This window comes from Amyelois transitella, chromosome Z (assembly GCF_032362555.1).
Source record: "Amyelois transitella isolate CPQ chromosome Z, ilAmyTran1.1, whole genome shotgun sequence".
Lineage (NCBI taxonomy): Eukaryota > Metazoa > Arthropoda > Insecta > Lepidoptera > Pyralidae > Amyelois > Amyelois transitella.
The window spans coordinates 3,064,687-3,088,046 of record NC_083535.1 but is presented as its reverse complement, the minus strand read 5'-3'; the positions used below and the strand labels follow the sequence as shown (position 1 = coordinate 3,088,046).

The following is a 23,360-nucleotide window of genomic DNA, read 5'->3' as shown; positions in this document are numbered from 1 at the left end:
GAGGATTACGGATGAATAAGTTACTTGGGAAATCTCTTCTCTACTGTCGTTATCAGCCGAAGTGTTACATGAGGTAGGAAACTGTATGAATGATATAAATAAGAAAGGTATTAAGGTGAATGTAAGTAAAACGAAAATATTGGTTTTTGAAATGGACAAAATAATGATAGCATGTGATACTTGTGATAGTTTGATTGAAGCAGTGTGAAGTAAGTGAAAGAGTTTGTTTATCATGGATCAAAGTTTGCATCAGATGGAAAGTGTTCTAGTGATACTGAAAGTATGTTGCATGCCTTTATGAGTAGTCAGTAGCTGTCCAAAAAGGCTCGGCTGGCTGTGTAAAAAGGCATGTTGGTTCCAACATTAATGAATAGTAGTGAAAGGCGGGTATGGCAGAAGAAGCACGAAAACAGAATAAATACCATGGACATGAAGGCCATATTGATCGGCGTTAAATTGAGTGACAAGGTAAAAACAGCCTCAAAGAATGTTGTGATGAGAAAGAAAAAATATATGTAGTATGTAACAGGAATAGAAAAGGGTATGCTAAAATTGTTTGGTCTTGTAAAGAGGATGAATGGCAGGTGAAATAAGCAAATATACTAGTAGAGTGAATAAATTCAAGTTATTACTTCGTGTATAATTATAATCTCTAGGAAACATCAAATAATATAATGTTTGCGTAATGTAGTTTGTTCTCATATGTGAATCAAGACAAGATAGTGGATAGAATATCCCGGGTATACTATGTTAAGACTAACTTAACACAGCAAGTGTTGGCACGTTGCAGAGGCCCCTTTATCATTTCTACGTATTTATTTTTAAGGCTTTTTTTCATGGTTTGTTATGGTACTTCATGCATGCACGATTCGCTTGTTGGTCGTGTATTTGAACGTCTTTTCACATTTGACATTAATGACATTATAGAACAAAAGAAAACTTGTTTGATTTCCGTCATACCAGTTGTGTCCTCAAAATTTTACAAATTTTCTATTTTACAAAAACGTCTGTGTTAACTTGTTTTTATAATATTATTTGTGAAAAATGTGTAACCAGTAACTAATAAGGAAATATTAACGTTTAGAAGGAATTTGTAAGTACCGATATAGCTGTGGAAATAATCTAATTTCCTCTAAATTGCCTTACAAGAAAATTGTATTCAAGTGAAGGAGAGCGTCTTACAAAACGTGATTCTATTTTAAACTGGCATGGTATTATGTATAAAATATGTGTTAAGATTTCCACTTTTGACTATGTGTTATTGTTGCTGTTATTGTTATTGTTATTTATATTATGGGGGCGTAACAATTGGGGGTGTAAGATATTCACAGACATCCCAGTACCTACTAATATTTTATTTTCCTAACGTATATGTTTAACAGTCATAACCCAAAGTCACTGACAATGTTAATATAAAAGTACATATATTTTTTAAACAAGAGCTAATTAATATAGTCTTATAGTAAATGACCAACTTGAAAAAAACATCTATTGATAATTTGTGGTTTGCGTTCACACACACACTCACATTTCCCCCAAAAACTGTGTGCAGTTCAAACATCCTCCTGGCAGAAAGTTACGGTCGCAACCTCAATAATTTTTAACTTTTTACTTTATATGAATATTGTTTTCAGGGAGTGTCATGGAACGGTTTCCACTAAAGTCATCTGTACCAAAGATGGGAAGCACATACCAGTCTGTTTATAAGAAGGTGAATATTATTTCTGTTTATTTATCTGAAAGAATTTACATCCAATATAAGAATTTATTGTAACACTATCTGGAACCCATTCAGCAGCTAAAGCTTAATACCCCTAATAATTGTTTACTTTAAATTCATACAATTTTTTTAGTTAATTTTATCTGACATACATATGTTTGTGGGTTCCAAATTTAAAAGCAAAAACTGCTTTTGTTTCTAAATTTTTTCATAAGGCATTTTTATCCAGTAATCTACATCTGAGTCCCAGTTGTGTCCTCTACATGACTCAGTGGATTAACCTTACCCAGTTGTTATTAAGGTGACATCCAGCGATTGAATATGCACTGTGCAGGTTTTCGTAATGTCTTCCTTTGTAACAGTGATGGAGAAAATGACTTTGTCTAATTGCGTCATAGTTAGATGTAAATACATTGCACACTTAATTCCACAAGCCTGTTTTTATATGCCATTAATTAATTTTTTGTTCTTTATGCAATGAATAATAATCAGGTACAAATAAGGTTATAATATGAAAAGTAATGCCATGTGCATAAAAATGCTTCTATTTAGTGTTCCATGGTCAAATAGTTAAATTGGAACCCAAATAGATTTGTCATGTCCGGCTGTCTATTCTTATGTCACAGCTATTCTATTTGGCATTCCACTTGCACATGTTTTTGAAAATAATTATTTTACCTCTGTCGGGTCTTGTATGTTTATCTATATAAGTATTTACTATAAAATATAGTATCATTGAGTTAGTATCTTGTAACACAAGTCTCGAACTTACATAGAGGCTAACTCAATCTGTTTAATTTGTCCCGTATATATTTATTAATCTACCTATTAAAAAGCATTTTATGTACATTAGGATATGAATTTTCCACTCCATCCCTTATTGCTTCAGTGTCGATTACAATACTATCCTGGCAATAAAAAAGACAATCTTATCCAAAATTTCTAGAAGAAAACTTCTGTCATACTCGTATGTCATTTTTTTTGATTTTAGAAAATTTTTTTAGAAAATTTAGATTAATATTCCTTAAGTAATTTTACATAACGTCTAGCTAGATTAAAAAAAAAAGTCTTAAATTGCAACACAAGAGTGCTCGTGCACGCTCGATCGTCGTATTAATTCCGGGTTCTCTGCAGCGGATAGAGGGGCTCAAGATGAATTACAATTAGTGGACACTGGCGACTAAATTGGAACTGATATTATACATGCGAAAGTAAGTTTGTTTTCTTTTCATGCGTTAACATAAGTTGTTTGTAATTGTTTCAATAAGAAACAATCTTCTTGAAATTTTGTGTATATGTTAACAGAAATGTATAAAACTTAGGAATTGCATACAACTCCTAGGAAATGTATACAATTCCGAAGCTATTTAGGAAATGTATAAAATATTGTTTTAAAAATTATTTAATACATACATATCCTGGGAGATGTATACATTTCCTAGGAATTGTATATAATTCCTATATCGTATTAGGAAATGTATAAAAAGAAGGCTTTCTGTAATGAAACACCTTGTTTAAATGAAAATAATATTTTTAGGTTAGGTCAGGTTATTTTTTTTTTAAAGAAATATTAGTTGCTTAGAGTTAAATTCTGACGATATGATAGGCTTAACAACGATGCCCTTTTTCTAGCTGTTGTTTTTGCCGTGGAAACTTCTTCTATTAACTCTTTGTAACGTTCATCTTCGATATAGGTAAGCGGTGTTCTTAGCGTTTGTTAACATTCTTCAGTTAATGATGCCCCTCGGCCCGCTATCCCCGCGTACCACCACGGGTTTTACATTTCCGATTGCTATTTAGGAAATGTATAGATTTCCTAGGAAATGTGACTGATATAATTTATTTCACACATTTCCGGGCTATTTTAGGAATTACATACATTTCCTAGGAATTGTATACAATGACGGATTACATACATTTCCGTTAACATATATACATATGAAAGAGTCTGGAGAAGGACTCTTAATCCCGGTAAAAACTATATCCGTGGCTTTTGAAAAAACCTGTATTCTTTTGTAGGTAGCGCTAAATTCGTGGGGGCGAAGTAGCGTGTATAAGCTAGTTAGACAAAGAAAAATTTCTGCTGCTGATCCTAGAGTCCGATTTTCACGTATTCGACATAAGTAATTGGCAGGACCAGGAGATGTGATGGCCTGAGCAGATTACACTTAAAAGCAGGCCAGAAGCAGCGCAGTTTGAGTGCGGCCTTGCACCAAGGTGTGATACAAGAAACTTCTCAAAGCCATCACACTGCGGCCACGTGGCGGCGGAATCGTAAATTGCGGGCCCGCGTTCGAATTTTAAGTGTCGAGATCGAAAAGTTTCTTACAACATTACAACTTGGTGCGGGCCGGCTTTCGAACTGTTTTTGACCTGCTTTTGAGAGCTGGTCTTAAGAGCTACAGAGTTTGTGATTCTCAGATGTTCATTAGGACAGTTAGTATAACACTTCCATCTTCGCATGTTCTTTGTTGCGTCATGTGTCGCAGCGCCTTGGATCTTTAGACGTCAAAAGATCCACTCCGCTTTGACCGGTTTTCGGCATCATACCTCGCTGAGCCAATTAGCACGAATATCACTCTTGTCGACGAAAATTTAGGTATTTTTTTTCTACCTGATCCCGTTACTTGTTAAGCAGGTTTCCATAAAACGAACCCAGGCGGCTTTTGTTTTGTTGTTGATTGATTTTCAAACGCGAACAAGAATCGGTTCCTTTTTCTACGCGTTTCAGCTAGTACATAACATTTTCAACTGCCGGATCTTGGACTAGATGAACCGCAGAATTCTCTACAGAGAAAACAAAATCGGGACCATTATACATCAAGAGAATGATTTTCCATAATACTTGACATTATTAGTATATAATTGAAATAAATATATTCGAGACACTTTATTTGTATAACTGTGGCCTAAACCTATTTCTTGATATACGTTTTGAAAAGGGTTTAACTCAGAAACTATTTAAATACGGCTCTACTCTACATATAATAAGAGAAAAAAAAAATAAGAATCATAGGTCTTTTAGATTTATTGAACTACAGAATACTCTGCATCACATAATGTAATGGTGAAAAAGACAATTTTCTTAAATATATATTAGCCGTTTATAAATTCGTTTAATTATTCGGGCTTCACATTCATAAACTACGAATAGCTGCAAACAAATGTCTATTGAAACTAAATGCTATTAAGGTCTTTTATTAGATCAGCACAAAGGCTCAAAGTTGCATTGTAGTGTTCTCTATTTAGTTCGTTGTTGCATTGTCCTATTGTCCTGCCGTCTGCCGCAGCCGTACCCTCCTTTATGTATACAACGTCGTACATTTCTTTTATGTGCCGCGGCTGCGCACTATGCAACTAAATTGAAAACCACCTCGTTAACCCAGTCCTAACAACTTCTATACGCCATCGTGATTTAGTCGCATGATGCGTAGTACTACTGGGCTTTTATTGCATCCTTATTTTTCGCCTAGAGTTCCAAGGGTTGTCTATCTGGGTATAAGTGTCGTATGAGGAAGCACTTGTATTGATTTTAGCTCGGTACGCAGCTAGAAATTGTAACATCCGTGTTACACGCGATTCGGTGAACGCAACGTGCCGCCTTCGCGATCCAATACTATCTTTCTTCTCTATGCAAAACTGTATCGAGTGAATTGTTGTGAATTTTCTGCAATGAGTTCATTCGAGTAAGTGCACTCGAGAACATATGTCACAAATCGTACACGTATGTCTTGTTGAGTTCTCATTATAAATGTGATTACGTTCAATATACCTAATGTGGAATACTCAAAGGTTACAAATGTGATGGACCAGGTATGGGATGCAGAATGCGAAATTTATATAGATTCAATTTCGTGGGAATGTGTCTTTATTATTTAATGTCATAATTACTACTACCCAGCCGTTGCCTACGGCTCCGCCCGCGTGTAGGTCGCTTTTCGCGTAATCTGTGGCAACTACAATTATGCAGGCCTATAGAATAGGCTTATAGTTAATTCTATGGTATCCTATTCCCATGCCAATTTTATACATATAGCCTGTACTTGCTCCGATTTCATACTGAAAATAATAACATACATACTATCACATCTTTGTCTCTAAAAGCGCAGCCTATTACAGGGCCATAAGGGCCTAGAAATTACACGTAAAGTATATTAGTAGGACGTTTATATATATATGTTCTGTATAAAAGTTTTGAAGCCATACTTGAAATAATTTTTCAATTGACCATAACTTCTTTTTCCCTTGACCGATTTGACGAAACAAATCAAATTCGTTGAGTAGTTTAGAAGTTATACCGTACAAGACAGACAGATAAAAAATTCTAAATATTGTTGTAAGTATATCTCGTATTGGTTTTACTTAAAAATATTTACAGACACTCGATTATTACCGGTTTGGTCTCAGACCCTCAATATTCTTTGTTATAATGCCACGTGGAAATGAAAGGTAATAATGTAAGCATATTTTGTTCTTACATTGTCTACGAAGTCAAGGATGTATTATTTTATTATTATTTTGTTTTAAATCGGCATAAATGTACGTGCATATATTACTTTAAACAATGTAGCGCAACAAATTCTGTTTAGATTTGCAACAGTGCTGCTGATTTGCTAAAGAATCTATACTCTTCTGGAAGCAATGAATACGAAAAGGCATTAAATAATATTTCTGTATGTTTGTCTTTTTATAATTATTAAGTGGAGTCGCAATTTGCGGTATTGGAGGTTATTTTGATTTAAGCATATCAATTTTGTTTTAAATAGTTTTTATGGTTTGAAAAACAAGCTTTTTTCCAAATCCCAATGCACTTACTTTCCTATTTACTCTCATAGAGCCTCAAGATCCATAACGATGAATTCCTAATGTAAACCTGCAAACCGATATACATAGATAAATATATGATAGCTCATTTTTTAAAAGATAGTATGACCGGGTGCCGTTTGTTAATAATTCTAAACTGTCAGATTTGTCTACCCCGTATGGGATAAAGACGTTATTATTAGTATATATGTTCACAGTAGTATCGCTGCGAACAAAAGCTTGTGACAATAAAAAACTGTTCCGTGGTAAAATGTAATTATCGATCAGGGCACATCAGCTACAAACGGACGCGGTGTGCACTCCCCCAGCGAGGATGACATGGTAGACATCACCGCCGGGCTGCAGCAGGCCGCGGACACCACTCCCACGAACCACGGGACCTTCCAGTTGTACGAGCACGGCGGGCGGAACTCTGCTGCTAGCGCCAACTGTAAGTAACCTGATCGTTTGCACGGCATGTTGTGGTTTATACTTACAGCAGCCAGGTTGACATGTAAGACGGTCTTTTGAACATTAACCTGGGTTGGGTAAGTCAGGATTTTTTAAACGAAACGATTTTCATCTGAATATTATACATACAGAAAATACGTTTTCAGGGAAACCGACTAACCCGTATTGGTGGAATGTGCTCTACTCAGTTGATATTTGTAAGGTACCTACTTGTAATGTCAAAGTATGACCCGCACACGACTCCCATCAATTCAATCGTATTCGGAATAATAGAAGTATTTTATTTAGATTTCTTTGCACGGGATTTTACGGGACCTTCCAGTTGTTAAAGGAGCAGTTAGTGCTCTAATAGATGTAGCAATGATAGCTAGATTGTAGAAATTGTTCTCATACTAACCGATGTTGTTACGGTGAGGAGGAACATTGTAAAGAAACCTGCACACTCTGGAAACTGGCGTAACCATAATCGATCCAATACGGGTATGGTTCCCCTGCAAATGTTGCGTAGGTCAGATGGGAGTCGCTTCGTGTAAAAACATGAGACCTAATTCAAGATCAATGGTCAAAGTTACACCGCGGGTTCTACTCCTGAGTGGTGAGAATGCAACCGGGACTAAAGTCAGGAGGAAAAAGAAATATATATGAATTAGTATTCATATACAGTGTAAACTCTATATAACGACATTGAAGTGACTGAGCATTTTTTGGCGTTATAGAGAGTGGTCGTTAAATAGAGAGAAGAAAAATCAGAACTAGAAAAAAAAAAGTTTATTTTAGTCTAGTGTAAGTTGTACATAAAAAAGAATCGATTTTCTTTTACTAGCCATGTTTACAGTACAGTACAGTTACAATACAGTTTAAAGTTGTGAGCAACTAAGAATATGATAACGTTGTAATCTATGACTCTTACTTATTAGTCATGGTCTATACCTGCAAGCAATCCCAATTTGTAAACAAAAGAACGAATTCCTTAAATAGCTCCGTATGAATGATGCCCGATAATAGAGTTGTTAGGCTAGGATAATAAAGCGACAAAAAAACGTACACAGGTGCAGGTAGTTTTTACAAATTGTAATGCTATTTAGAGTGAATCATTGTATAGAATACAAGCTAAACCAACCAAAGCCAATTGATTTCGACGCTTTAGAGAGTTTGTCGTTAAATCTAGTGACGTTACATGGAGTTTACACTGTATATGTAAAACGTAGTATTGTAGAAAAAAATCCAACTAATTAAGGCCAACCATTTTTATTCCTTCAATACATTGATTTCGGGGCTTAAATCAATTATGAATATACATAAAGGTACCTAGTAACATATTAAAAATGCAAAATATTCGTTAACTGTACAATATATAACCGGCAGCAGTTTAGAAATGTAACATACCATTAACGTCGAAGGTGTATTTCACAAGAACTTTACCAATATTTCTGGTTTGAGGAAACTAATTATTATATGAATATTTAACTATCAGGCGACTTTTAGGTTTTATTTCTGAAGATGTTGCCACAAGTTACTTATATCCTGTTTTGTAGGCTTTTAATGTGCATTGTGCACTGGTGCTGTTAAAAAAGGAGTGCGCATCTTTATCCCTCAAGGGGCAGAAAGAGACAATAGATTCTTTCTGGGGGAAACTTATAAACTTAGGATTTTTCATTGAGATGATGCGATGGACTAGAGACCTGTCACCATTGGAATCTCAATTCAATCATCCTTCTGAACGTGGCCTTTTCAATTACATAATGGGTTGGTAATTTTGACTGACTGCAATCGGTTGCACAATTATTAAGTTGTTGTAATTTTTAATTTTTAAACTAATTGAACGGTCAACAGTATATCAACCTACGCAAATTCACTTTTACCGCGTCATAGAATTCTATTCTGGGTAATTTGTTATGCGATTGACTGTACATTGTGGCTCCGTGAATGTTTTCTAATGACATGTCATTTGCAAATAACACTTGGATATTACGATAATGTTTGAGCGTTTCTATAAATATAAACTTAATATTGTTTATATTATCTGCTATCATCGATCTTCAATATAAATCACAGTAATGAGGACACTACTATTTTAGATCAACCACATTAAAGCATGCAATAATTACTTTAATAGTACGTAGTTACAGTATATAATTGCCATCTTTTAATCTGGTTGATCCAGTAATTTTTAGGGTTCCGTACCTAAAAGGTAAAAACGGGACCCTATTACTAAGCCTCCGTTTGTCTATCACCAGGCGGGCCATAAAAATATTTTTAAAATTACGTATTTCCGTTGCCGCTCTAACAAAAAAAACCTGTTTTTTTGCTCATTGATAATGACGGCAAAAGGTAGACGCTTAAAATTTTTACAGAATGTCAACTAGTATATCAAATTAATTATTAAATAACAATTAAATTATTATTAAAGGGCGTACAACAAGCGTATTTTCTAGCGACAGCGCCATGTAATTAATATCTCTGAACGTATTAGGAGTGCACATGCAACGTGGTATGTATTGACCGCGTTCTAATTTTACCAATTTGCGCTAGAGTTGTTATAAAATCTCCCATATATTTAAGCAATTTTTTGGTTGATTTCAATAAACAGGTAGATGCGTGACTATAAAAAATTAAAATTAAATAACAAACGTGATGATGGTACTTTAGTGAACCCTTTGCGCGAGTCTGACTCGCACTTGGCCGTTTTTTATATTTTTATCTAAATATACGAGAACTAGAGTACACCCGGGAAAGAATAAAATATCCCTTTTCTGACTTAGTGGGAATTCCTGGAAAGCCGCTCAGACAGATAAATATGGGCCACTTAATAGCTAAAATCAAAAAGTATTTCTTTCAATTTTCTCATATTATTGTTCTTAGAAAAAATTAAGTTGTTCACGGATTGAACAAAGTGGGCGATCGAAATCCGGGCCGTAATTGATTTTCCTTATAAAAGCTTTGTAAACATATTGAGATGTTTACAAATTAAGGGTATTTTCTGCGAAAATCCCGTAAGCCGATTGATTTATAAATCACAATACACTTTATCTAAGCATCGAGCTTTTATTTGTTATTTTGTACAGTAAATTGTTAACATTTTTGCGTGTAACAAATACGATTTTTTGGCTTTTAAATAGGCACAGTAAACGCGGCCGAAAGGTATTGTAACACGCAGGATTTTATGTCTATTCTACTTCAAGTTAAATAATAATTGATTAGTTCTAATTATTTGATAGAGCTATATATTTGATAGAGTTAGATAAGCCAAATAAATCTTTCATGACATTTCTTGACTTTATCACCACAGTACAATCTACTTAGCCAAGCTGAAATTTGTCGTCAGAGATGGTTTTTATAATTTAGGCGTCTACCAGAAACTAAATTTGGGAACTATAAGTATGCCTCTTGTGCCTTGTTAATTACGTTTCGACAATTCTAAATTCTCCTTTTTCTTTTTCAAGCGTACATCGCTCAGTACTTCAGTTCTTCAGCCGGTAAGCCCTGCATTATGGCTTCTTACAAGTTTGTAGGCAAATCATACAGTCCCAGACATGTATCTAAATCTACATAGATCTAGTTGTCTGTCTGTTATTGTAGTTATGTTTACGAATGTCTAGTTGGTTTTGCTTAAAAATTACTATCGCTACTAATGGGTAGATAAGTATTACGATGCTTGGTTCATATCATTTCATGCTTTATTTTTAATCATTGACAAATCTCATATAATACCAACATCATTTACTACCAATACATAAAGGATCAAATCATTGATTTCTAACGTGGGAATATTATAACATAACGAGTGGAATAATCATAAATGATTAGTAGAAAAGAATACGTATCAATCAATTTTAACGCGTATGACTAACTAAACCAATGACAATTTCGCGGGTATACATCCGTCAAGTCTAGTAATTCTGTTTTATTTTCATAATCACTTACTGTGTTTGTTGCAGTAAACGATTAGGCATAAAAATCATACGGATATCAGTGCCAACGCAGAACGTGACTGATTAGATAGCCCTATTGGGTTTTTTAGTGTCCGCTTGATATTCGATGTCATTGCTTGTTTGTGTACATAAATAATAATGATGGAGTCTAATTCAACTGAGGACACAGAACCTTTGATCGGCGATGTAGGTAAAAAATATATATTTTTTGCAGTTTTGGGTCGGCCCTTGAATCATAAAATTTCTATGTGCTTTTGAACTAAGTTTGCCCTTTATGTGAGCAAAAACAAAAAGTTGGAGTAACTATGATAATATTCTAAAGACTCATCTTCTTAGAAAGTTCTCAACAAGTCCCATTTTTAGAGTTTTTTTATTTATATTTCATACAACCACGGCTATCCTTTCAATATACTCTATATTTCAGAACAGTTCAGAGGAGACTAAGTTCTTGTTTCGTGCTTCTTAGAACGTGTTTAAGTAGTCGGGTTTTAAAAGTAAAATAATATGTTGTGTTACTGTCAATGTATAGTAATATCAGTAAAAAGATCACAGCAAACGACTAATAAAACTAGTAAATATGCCATGTATTTCGGAAGAAAATAAATTCAACATGCATGCATAGTTTTTAGGATCAGAAAATTCGACGATTTCCATAGGCCGCGATTACCGCTTACCATCATGGTAGGCTTCTTTTACTTCCTTGATAATACTCATAAAAATAACACGCAGGTTTCATTGAACTGTGTAGCCTGAAATAAAAATTTCATTGCACGTAGAAATACAACTTTTATTTGTATCCGCGATTGCAATTACAACATATTTTGAACTCAAGCGCTGTAACAATAAGGTTTTCTTCAACACGTTGACCCGACTATAACCGGTGAATGTCGAATCACGTGATTCAGTTTTACTAAGTTACAACAATCGATAGTGTTGACCATTATAGAACAAATATGTTTTACTAAAAATTGAGTGAAATTATGTGTTAAGGAAAAATAAAACAAAATCGGTCCCTTGTCTTCCTCTTGGATTCTTATACTTTTTGTTTCTTTTTTATTGTTTTGTATTTTACGTTACATATTATTCATCTGTAATCTTCTCCCGTAAATAATTCCATACAGACCTACTCCATGACAATTTTCGTAAGAAATACTGCATTTCATCTAACTGTTGTTTTACAAAATGTTCCTTGCAGTTTTCACATCATATAACTTGTTTTTTATTAATTTCCTCTCTGAAAAAACTCTTAATAATTTTTTGCCAAAGGTATTTGTATGTCCGTAAGTTAGATTTTTTAGTTGTTCATGTTTATCTTCAGATCACATAGATCTTCTTTTGGTGCAGTTGAATAAAAAAATGGTAAATGTGGTATAGATATAGCAACACTAAATTTGACAATCCATGACTCCTTGACAGTTGACTGACATTTGTTTGCTTGCGTCACAGCTGTAACACATTTGTATCCGATGCATATTTTTTCATCATAGTAATTTCTAAGAACTTCGCCATAATTTCTATTTGTTCTTTTACCATTAGTTAATTATATACATTATTTATCCATATTCATTAACGTATTTATTATAGTGTATGTATTTCAATTAATTTAAGACCTTTTTCTGCTGAGTGACGATGTATATTTTTTCGTATGAGTACCAGTGTTAAAATGCACAATATTGTTCCAGGGGACGCAATTATATTCTCCGGGATGCAAGGTAAGATACAATTTCTTCATAAGGACTTCTTATTAAATAATAATTAATTATCTGAGTATTTTAATGATCGCAGTTATTTGAATATCAATGACGAATGCTTTGTCGTTGAAGATTTTTACAATATGACAGATTGCCAGCGAGATTAAATCTAACTATTGCTACAAATTTTCTAACATTTTGCACTGTTCCCAAAATTTTGGCCTTATCATATTTTTTTATTATTTTGTACATAGTTATTTACATACACTTTAACACCTGTGTTATTAGTGACACCTGTGAGTCATCATCATGTTTATTTTTATTTGGGCCTGAATTTCTAGATAGTTGTTGCCTGTTACTTTTCTTTTATTTATAATTTTAATTGTATGATGAATTTATTTATGTCACAAATAATATATGTAGTATTAATTGTTAATTGGGTTGGATTAATTATTACTTAATGTATTTGTACCCAAATATAATTAGCGTAAAAATACAAAATTAAATAAAGAGCACTTGTAGTATTTATTATTAAGGCTTCTCATGTAATGCAAAGGAATAAACTGAATGTTATAACTCTACATTGTTTAAAAGTGCATTTTGATATATTGGATATGCAATAATAACAAAAAATAAAGAGGTAGTTAAAAATTATACCTATTATATGTTGTTTTTTAATGCTATATGTGTATGCAGGAGATGACGACATCCCTGGTATTGGTCAGTATGATGACTTCCACACAATTGACTGGCAACGGGACATTGCCCGGGATCGCATGCGCCACAGATATATTGTCAAGAAGCGGCAGGACTCAATTTGGGATCTAATCAAGGTATGTACTTCCTTGTATATAATTTTTTTAAGTCTACTTTTAGTAACAACTACTTTGCAATGATATACATGGACTTCCTTTCAATGTTTAAAAAATTTGGGTAATGCTGCCTTGTGTTTTATCATTATTTTATCACAGTTAATGGTTTATTGTCTTTGATAACAAATTTTTAGTGCATTGAGTTTTGGAAATTATTACTTCATGAGTAATGTTTTATATCAGTATTATATACATAAAAAAACTTGAGTTCTTTTGTCCATAAGGTTTTAATCCACCCAATTCCAGGAAATCCCCAGTTCCCTTATTTAGGGAAATTGTCTGTTAGTGCATTTCCAGACTACAAAAGGAGCCCATATGCCAAATTTTAAATTTCTGGACCCTGCAGGTTGGGTTGTGTCATCTAGGCAATCAGTTTTCTCTTTTTTTATATAAAGATGGAAGATAGGTAACCCAAGGCTATTTTACATGGAAATTCCTTCGAGTGCACAGCTTGGAGCAAAAGTTAGTATAATTATTTTTATGTTTCTATAGGGTGCACACGACGCATGGTCAGGATGGGTGTGCGTGCTGCTAGTGGGAGTATGTACCGGCGTTGTGGCAGGCGTCATAGACATTGGAGCGTCGTGGATGACAGATCTGAAGTTCGGAATATGCCCTCAAGCATTTTGGTTCAACAGGGAACAGTGTTGTTGGTCTAGTAATGACACGACTTTTGACCATGGAAATTGCTCACAGGTGAAATTTTTTCTATTTTTATTTACTTGATTAATTTGAGTGTTGAGTTATAGAGTTATAAAAAAATGTTAAAAAAATTAGTATAGAAAATATGTTGTATGATGAGAGTAAATACAAGTATCAATTAATAAAACAAGTCATAAAAATATGTATTTCAAGATAGTGAAATGTGTAATTAATAAATTCTTTACTATTTAGAAGTTCGTTATATAATTTCTGACTTTGAAAGTGATCTTAACCTATTCTTAAAATGAAACATTGTAGTGGAAAACGTGGCCGCAAGTGTTCGGGGAGTCTCGCGAAGGCGCCGGCGCATACGTCATCAGCTACCTGTTCTACATTGCCTGGGCGCTAGTATTCGCCGCTTTATCCGCCTCACTCGTGCGCATGTTCGCGCCTTATGCTTGTGGATCCGGTAAGTGGAGGGATATTACGCGGCAGGGGATTTTCTTGAAGCACGAATTGAGCGTTATCTACATATGCGTATTTAGATGATTTGATAATAGTTCCCACCTACACGATTTATGTATAATAAAGTAGACACGCTTAGACCTACACGGGCGAATTAAGCGGCACCCACAAAAGCTTTTTGCAAATCCTATAACTTTTGTTTTTACCCGAATAGAAAGTACTCTGTCCATCTTTTCTTGTGTTTGTGTTTGTCATTTCATACTTATTCTAACATCAGTCCGTTAGACCAGACTACAACTTAACTGTCCACCAGGTATCCCTGAGATCAAGACAATCCTGAGCGGTTTTATAATCCGCGGCTACCTGGGCAAGTGGACTCTCATCATCAAGGTCGTGGGCCTTATCCTATCGGTGTCATCAGGCCTCTCCCTAGGGAAGGAAGGCCCTATGGTGCACATTGCCAGTTGTCTTGGTAAGTTCTGTTTTTTTTTATAATACAGTGTTTTGTGCAGGTTTTTATGTATGGAATACAGGACTCCATGATTACTGCTGGATGTTGGCAATTACAGTAAACTCTTTGTTGCAACAAAAATGAAATAAAAATAAACATGATTGACGGCCTCTGTGGCGTAGCGGTAGTGCGCTTGTCTGTGACACCGAAGGTGCCGGGTTCTTGGGTCTTGGATGTTTATCTATATATCTAAGTATTTATTAATAAAAAAAGCAGCGTTGAGTTAATATTTCGTAACACAAGTCTCGAACTTATTTTGAGGCTAACTAAATCTGTGTAATCCGCCCCGTTAGCATGATTTATTGGTTAAGTTACAAAGATTCAGTATAGAGTTTGGCTATCTGCGTTTACGTTCACGAAAATTATGAATTCACGAAAAATTCACGAAGGCATATAATATCTTACTTTTCCATAAAATAGAAAGAGACAGGAAATTAGATATGTATGTTTACATATTGTATGTTTTCTTATTTTCAATAAATGTTTTGTGAACAGGCAACATTCTATCGTACCTGTTTCCGAAGTACGGTCGCAACGAGGCGAAGAAACGCGAGATTCTCTCTGCGGCGGCCGCGGCCGGCGTCTCGGTGGCTTTCGGGGCACCCATCGGTGGAGTCCTCTTCAGTTTGGAAGAGGTAAGATAGTGTATTCTGTGGCGACGTGCTATTTTTAAACAGAATTGTTTTTTTTTTTTTCACTTTGACAGAGCTAATTTTTATGTATATTTATTTATCCATACAGGTGTCCTACTACTTTCCACTGAAGACGCTGTGGCGTTCGTTCTTTTGCGCTCTGATCGCCGCGTTCATACTGCGCTCGATCAATCCGTTCGGCAACGAACATTCGGTGTTGTTCTTCGTGGAGTACAACAAACCCTGGATATTCTTTGAGCTGATACCCTTCATCGGACTCGGGATTATTGGTGTAAGTTTAACACTTAATATTTTTAGTTGTAATAAAATCTTGACACCCATAAAATAGAAAAGCTTGATAGAGAAACCTTGCTTGGTGTCAGAGCAACTGACTTTTCTTTTATACACTGAATTTTAATTTGTGTTCATAGAATATATAAAAAGTATAGCATTGTTAGAAATTAGGAATTATACACATGTTATTTATATGTACAGGGTTGCATAGCCACGATCTTCATAAAGGCGAACATCTACTGGTGCCGCTACCGCAAATACTCCAAGCTGGGCCAGTACCCGGTGACGGAGGTGCTGGTGGTGACGCTGATCACGGCGGTCATCGCGTACCCCAACCCCTACACGAGGATGAACACGAGCCAGCTGATATACCTGCTGTTCAACCAGTGCGGCATCTCCAATACTGATCCCATGTGGTGAGTCTCACTAGTGTTAAACTTGTCACTTTGTAATTGTTAGGTATTTATCCGTATAGTATGTAGTTTGGGAATCTTGGAAGAAGAAACGAATCTTGATCAAATTAGGGACATTTTGATACCCCAAATCAACGAGTATACCAACGTTTAGTACGAGTTTTCATGAAAATATTATTAAAAGTGTAAGAACATGCAAGGATTGTAGGAGCGGAAAGATATAGTCTCTGCCGATTCGTTTACCGGAAAAGACGATTCTAAATCTCGTGTCATTTGCATAAATGTAGATTTCAGTTTCTATAACAGAAATGTGCGAACACAAATAATTAAAACTTGACAAAGAATTATGATGTTTAGAAATGAATGACGGCTTGAAGATTGAATTTGTGAATCATAAATAATACTCGTATGTTAATTATAATAATCAATTCAGTAAATAATCATGCCTTCATAATAATATGTTTTCCTATCACAGTGACTACAGCCGCAACTTCAAAGACGCCACGTCCGCCGTGAGGAAAGTAGCCGGCGACGGGGTGTACCAGGCCATGTGGCAGCTAGTGCTGGCCCTCATTGTGAAGTTGGTCATGACAGTGTTCACTTTCGGCATCAAAGTGCCGTGTGGGCTCTTCATACCTAGTTTAGCACTCGGAGCCATCGCTGGCAGAATTGTGGGAATTGGTAAGTGGAAAAATAATTTTCATCTTAGTAAAAATCTGGTTGTGTGGTTAAGAATTGCTCGTGTAGTTTTAAGTGGGTAATCCTTGGGAAAGTGACGTCTTTGAAAATACTCTTTTTACCCAATAAGATATAAGTAGGTAAGGTACTTGTATAATTCGTTATGGGATGGTAAATGATCCAGCGCTCTTCAATGTCGTTTAATGATGAAATCTCATCACTGCTAATCAAAGGCTGCTACCTTACGGTTAGTGTCGCGGATTCACAAGAGGCGTGCGCTGCTCTCGTGTTGGCTATTTCTAATAATTTTACAAATTTACTTTCTTTTTTATGTCGCTTTAGTTTTATACTAGTGACCCGCTCCGGCCTTGCATAGGTAGCATTTTTGTATTTTCTTACAAACTTTCCTCCTACATTTTAATACTTAAGAGGTTGATTTTTCAAAGTACCTATGCCGAACGCGGTTTTTTAAAATATGCATACGTATAGTTTGTTAGCTGTGATAACGGTACAGACACACAGACTTTCGCATTTATTATTATAATGAAAACACTATAATTTGCGAAATATACCACAGGTGTGGAGCAACTGGCATCAGACCCGAACAACTGGCTGTTCTCCGGGGAGTGCTCCACCGGAGACGACTGCATCACGCCGGGGCTCTACGCCATGGTCGGCGCGGCGGCCGTGCTGGGCGGAGTCACCAGGATGACAGGTCTGTGGCTTATACTGCAGGGATGTTACCAATACTCAAATTCGAAATAGCATCATTTTAAAAATATCAATCATCAACACGAACAATAATCATCATTGTGTTGATCGGTGATGCGAAAACATTACAGTGATATAACCATCACTTGTCACGTCATATTCACTAGTACTTACCATCTAACTCAATCAGTGTAATTTGTCCTGTATATATTTATTTATTTATTATTTATCTGTATTCACTTATATTATTCCAAATCCTTTTTTCGATGACAGCTTCAAGAGATAGCCAATATACACAATAAATGAAAGATAAACACACACCTCCGGGAAAGAGGCGTGATTTTATGTATGTATGTATGTATAAACACACACCTAAGTGAGACGAGCGGTAATCAAAATTCCACCACCGAGAAGTGGCTCTTGAAACCAAAAGCTTTACAGTACTTTCAGCCTTATTAAAGTTACAATGTTCCCCCGCCAGTGTCGCTAGTGGTGATAATGTTCGAGCTCACGGGCGGCGTGCGGTACATCGTGCCTCTGATGGCGGCCGCGATGGCTTCCAAGTGGGTCGGCGACGCGCTGGGGCGGCAGGGGATATATGACGCCCACATAGCACTGAACGGGTACCCGTTCTTGGACAGCAAGGACGAGTTCCAGCACACGTCGCTAGCGGCGGATGTTATGCAGCCGAAGTGAGTGTGCATACTTTTTACTATTAAGATGATGTTGTGGAATGTTTTTTGTTTTAAATGACTAGTTTTAAAACCTCGTGTCGTGTAAGCTCTGTACCGTCAGAACTTCGCGACCTTTGCAGGGGAACGAAACACGTTGGATGATGGTTACACTTTCAGTTGCCTTGATGTGTAGGTAGCCTCATGATCGTTGTATGCTTGTGTTTACATTTAATTCATTGCGTAAAGTCTTTTGCAATTGGCTGCTATAAGTGCGAATACTTGTCATTGTTGCCCGATTAAAATATATTTTCAATGTGTAATTATCTATTTTTCTTAGCTAAAAGTACCTATTGCCCGTGACTACTGTGTCTGCGTAGGTCTCTGCCATTATGGTTTAATTTACGTGCTAGCAACATAATAAATTGTGAAATGTTTTTTTAATGACTCAGTTTAGTCAATTGTGTTCAATTGAGCTATGCGAAATAACTTTTTACATATTGCTAAATATTTGTCGTGACACAGTATGCGCAAAATTACTCTCTGTAACAGAAGGTTATTTTGTGTAACAAAAAAGTTTGCGTCCCTAATACCCCATGCCAAATTTAAGCGTTGAACTTTTTGTTTGTTTCTTCGGCTTTTTTCCTGACTGTCATTAATTTATTGATCAGTCATAAATCGATAATTCAGGAATTGAAGAAAATTTACTGCATAAATATGAGACGATAAAATAATCACATTAGTCATACTATAATAACATATTAGTATCATTTTGGGATATATTTTTGGAAAAAGAAATTATTTAAAGTGAGTTTAGAAATCGTTGGATTCAATTTAATAATATTAAATTTATACGTCCCTTTTATGCTATTGCGTATTTATTTTTAATGCGAGCGAGTTTTTTTCCGAGCTAGAGCATTAATTGCCATGAACAATGTCCTCCTTCCTTTAGTCCCGGTTGCATCCTCACCACTCTGGAGAGGAGCCCGGTACCTATGCCTTTGACCATGGATCCTGGATTAGGTGAGTCAGGATTGTACACGAAGCGACTCTTATCTGACAACAACTTTTGCTTAACCCATATTGGAGCGGTCATGGTTACACATCCAGTTGTCAGATTTCCTCGCGATGTTTTCACTTACTGTAAGAGCGCCGGCAAGTATTCAAACTAATGTAAATAACTTCGAAAATAGTTTTTGGTCAGCCTCAGCCATGTCTGAGGTGGGATTTAAACCTGCGCCCTAAATGCGCATTTTAACCGGGAACCTTACCGATTCGGCCATCGACGCTCGACTGCCAAGCGTTATATTTAGTGTTAAAGGTAATGCTCCGCGCGTTGAGGCGAATGTAAACAATATTAGTTATAGAAAAAATATCACACACATAGATATATCACGATTTATCTCAGTCTCGAAGGCAGCTAACTTAACTAGATGACGGGCTTTTAATAAAGGAATAGAAGAGAAAACTAGCTTTGCATCTATGAATTACCTTTTTAACATACATGCATACATATGGTCACGTCTATATCCCTTGTGGGGTTGACAGAGCCAACAGTCTTGAAAAGACTTATAGGCCACGGTTGCTAGCCCATCGCCTAAAAAAAGAATCCCAAGTTTGTAAGCCTATCCCTTACTCGCCTTTTACGACATCCATGAGAAAGAGATGGAGTGCTCCTATTCTTTTTCGTACTGGTGCCGGGAACCACATGGCACGTTTTAAATGTTGTGTAACTCTAGCAGAATGAATAGGGCTTTCCTATCATTTCTCGTTGTTTGATTAAATATATATAAGTTTAATATATAAGTTGTTTGTTAAAATAGGGGACTGCCAGAGTAAACCACAAAGTATTACTTGTGGAATTCCACAAGGATCTATTTTAGGACCCCTTTTATTCTTAATATATATTAATAATATCACTACAATCGGGCTTACAGGCGATATAACTCTATATGCAGACGACACATGTTTATTTTATTTCGGACTTGATTTTTTGGAGCTAATTCATACAGCACAAACAGACCTCGACAAATTTCACGATTGGTGCCAATGTAATTTATTAACCATAAATACAAAAAAGACTAACTACATGATATTTGCTGCAAAAAATAAAAAAATACCGCATTACCCGTGTCTTACTATAAATAGCGAAGAATTACATCGCTCTAACGAAGAAAAGTATCTAGGACTTCATCTTGATGATAAGCTCACCTGGATACCTCATATCGAACATCTTAGAGGAAAGCTAGTTTCTTTGCGTGGCGTTTTACGGAGAGTTGGTTCTTGCATCCCATTTAAGGTTAAGTACATGTTATATAATTCTTTAGTAAGGTCCCACCTCGAATATCTAATTGAAATTTGGGGTAGTGCAAATAAGACAAATATGAATTTGATCCAGAGGTCCCAAAATAAGGTAATAAAAACACTATTTAATTTTAACTATTTAATGAATACTGTAACTCTTTATAAAAAAACCAAAATTTTCAATTTAAATCAACTATATAAATATAAAATGTGCATTCTTGTAAAAAAAATTCTTGAGAAGAAAATTCAAACAAAAATAACTTTTACGATAAATAAATATAAACACCATTTAAGAAATACAAATAAAATAAAATTACCCACACCTAGAACTAAATATGGAAAGAGTGATATATTATATGAAGGAGCAAAAATGTTTAATGACTTACCTAAGGACTTAAAAAACATAAAATCTTTGACTTTGTTTAAAGGAAGACTTAAAAATTATATCTACACCAAAATTTTGTAAATTACTTAACTTTTTCGAAAACTACATTGTTTATTTGCGTCAATATTTTTACGAATTATTTATAAATTAGTTTTAGACTCATTGTAAGTGAATTATTGTATTCTTTATGAGTCAATAAATATCTATAAACCGAATATTTTGAACTGAAATTGCTATTGCGAATATACTAATATAAGCGAGATTTACCCGCGCTTAGTAATGAATAAGGCATTTAACATTTCACTTGTAGCAACACAGCTGTATTTATATTCGTTACATATCAGTATTTGTTTTAATTTACCTTGCATTATTTATTTTGCATATTTTAAAATTGTTTTTTTTTTTAACTATTTTTTTGTATACTTGTTTAATGTCATTCGGAAGTCTATACCCTAGTTAATAAATACCAAATTCCTCTGAAACTATACACACTACATCGACACTCTTTTGACTCATCTAAATAAATTTGACGTCCCGTATATTATAATTGGGCTACAGAGTTTGGATCATCGTTTCATCACTGCTCCCATTTGTTCGCAGACGTAACGAGACGCTCTCAGTCATCACTCAGGACTCGATGACAGTGGACGACGTGGAGACTCTTTTGAAGGAGACCGAACACAACGGATATCCGGTCGTGATCTCCAAGGAGTCTCAATATTTGGTCGGCTTCGTGCTGAGAAGGGACCTCAACCTGGCAATAGGTGAGATGACGTTGTCGATTATAACTCAACACACCTGGGTTGTCGCATACTTCGCCTTGTGGGCAAAGTCGGGAATTCTATCAGGACCGTGTTCTCTTAGATGGTCGGGTCCTGTGGTGGCTGATGTCATACTATGTTGGGGGTCCTTCAGCAGGCGCTGCACTTAATGATGCACCTTTGTGGGCAGTCTGTGTGATGATGGCCTCTCAGCGAGGGCTTGTAGGCAATCGGCCGGGCGGACGCGCATGTAGGAGCGCTATCCCCATGAGTTGGGGCTCCGCCGAGGTGTCACCGCCTTGGCGAACATGACCCTCATAAGTCGGGAGACGAAGTCGTCCAGACCACCCTCCTATTTTAGGTCCCGTTGCATGACGGCGTTCCTCCTTTAATAACTCAGGAATCCATGCAAAGGTATTTTAGTACAATTTTAGATTCTGGTTCTCTCGGTCATAACTCAATACCATGATGTAGAGATTCTAATTTCTTTTTTGTGCCGCTAATCAATTAAATGCTTCATAACTTAGCATCGACGAGATTGCAGAGGAATAAAATACAATTCGTATTTCAAAAATATTTTCATTACTTTATAACAGTTGATTGACCAATCATATTGTATTTCCAGCTAACGCCCGCCGCACTATCGAAGGCATTACCGGCCAATCGGTGGTGATCTTCGCGGGCACAAACCCCCCACCCGGGCCTCCCCCCTACTTGCCCCTGAACAGGATCCTGGACATGGCGCCGATCACAGTCACCGACCAGACGCCGATGGAGACGGTCGTCGATATGTTCAGAAAACTCGGCTTGCGGCAAACGCTGGTCACGCATAATGGGTGAGTTGGAAACACCTTTTGACCTCTTATGATAAACGGGTAGCCAATGTGCATTGTATGTGACACATTTGAAGATCTCCGAATTTTATTTGTCATATTCTCGCATTCGCATTTTTTTACAAAACAAATTTATATCTAGAGATCATCTGAATACATTATAAATGTACGTTTTATTCCACAGTCGACTACTCGGCGTTATCACCAAGAAGGACGTGTTGCGACACGTCAAACAAATGGACAACGAGGATCCCAGCTCTGTGCTGTTCAACTGATACTTTGGCCAGCCCGGCTGGTTCTGTCCGGACTTCTAAGCCCACTCCACTAAGAATGGGATTGTATTTAGCAAAAACCTAACTCTTTTAGTGATTTATTTGCTGCTGGGAAGTGTATTGAGGTGTACTCTCCAATTAGATGAATTTAGGACATATGTGTTTATTGTGTATCATCGACTGCCAAAGTTTAATCGCCTTAGTTTGTATAAAAAAACATTTCTAAGTCTTTGCGACATTTCAAATCCAAGGCAATCCGTTATAAATTAATTTGGGATCGTCAAAGGTTGATTTTTTTT

The 23,360-nt window shown here is 35.9% G+C and overlaps 1 protein-coding gene across 4 annotated transcripts; it reads left to right on the top strand.

Moving 5' to 3' along the window:
• Nucleotides 1-948: 948 nt before the first annotated feature.
• LOC106130588 (H(+)/Cl(-) exchange transporter 3) lies at nt 949-23,360 on the top strand. Of its 4 annotated transcripts, XM_060953647.1 has the most exons (18): nt 949-1,093; nt 1,635-1,711; nt 6,812-6,974; nt 10,438-10,470; nt 12,609-12,638; nt 13,314-13,450; nt 13,982-14,185; nt 14,450-14,600; nt 14,910-15,068; nt 15,603-15,742; nt 15,849-16,031; nt 16,235-16,449; nt 16,922-17,127; nt 17,702-17,839; nt 18,317-18,527; nt 21,796-21,959; nt 22,582-22,792; nt 22,974-23,360. In XM_060953647.1, exons 2-18 carry the CDS (start codon nt 1,643-1,645, stop codon nt 23,062-23,064), a joined length of 2,505 nt encoding a protein of 834 aa, XP_060809630.1. In that variant the 5' UTR covers nt 949-1,093; nt 1,635-1,642; the 3' UTR covers nt 23,065-23,360. The 4 variants fall into 4 exon arrangements, with proteins under 4 accessions (XP_060809630.1, XP_060809631.1, XP_060809632.1 ...); XM_060953648.1 differs by lacking the exon at nt 10,438-10,470; XM_060953649.1 differs by lacking the exons at nt 949-1,093; nt 1,635-1,711; nt 6,812-6,974; nt 10,438-10,470 and adding an exon at nt 11,010-11,112.

Coding starts and splice junctions, on each gene's coding strand:
- LOC106130588 (XM_060953647.1), top strand. CDS start 1,643: ATGGAACGGTTTCCACTAAAGTCATCTGTACCAAAGATGGGAAGCACA. Junction 14,601..14,909: donor GCCTTATGCTTGTGGATCCG/GTAAGTGGAGGG, acceptor ACTGTCCACCAG/GTATCCCTGAGATCAAGACA. Junction 15,743..15,848: donor TCCTCTTCAGTTTGGAAGAG/GTAAGATAGTGT, acceptor TTATCCATACAG/GTGTCCTACTACTTTCCACT.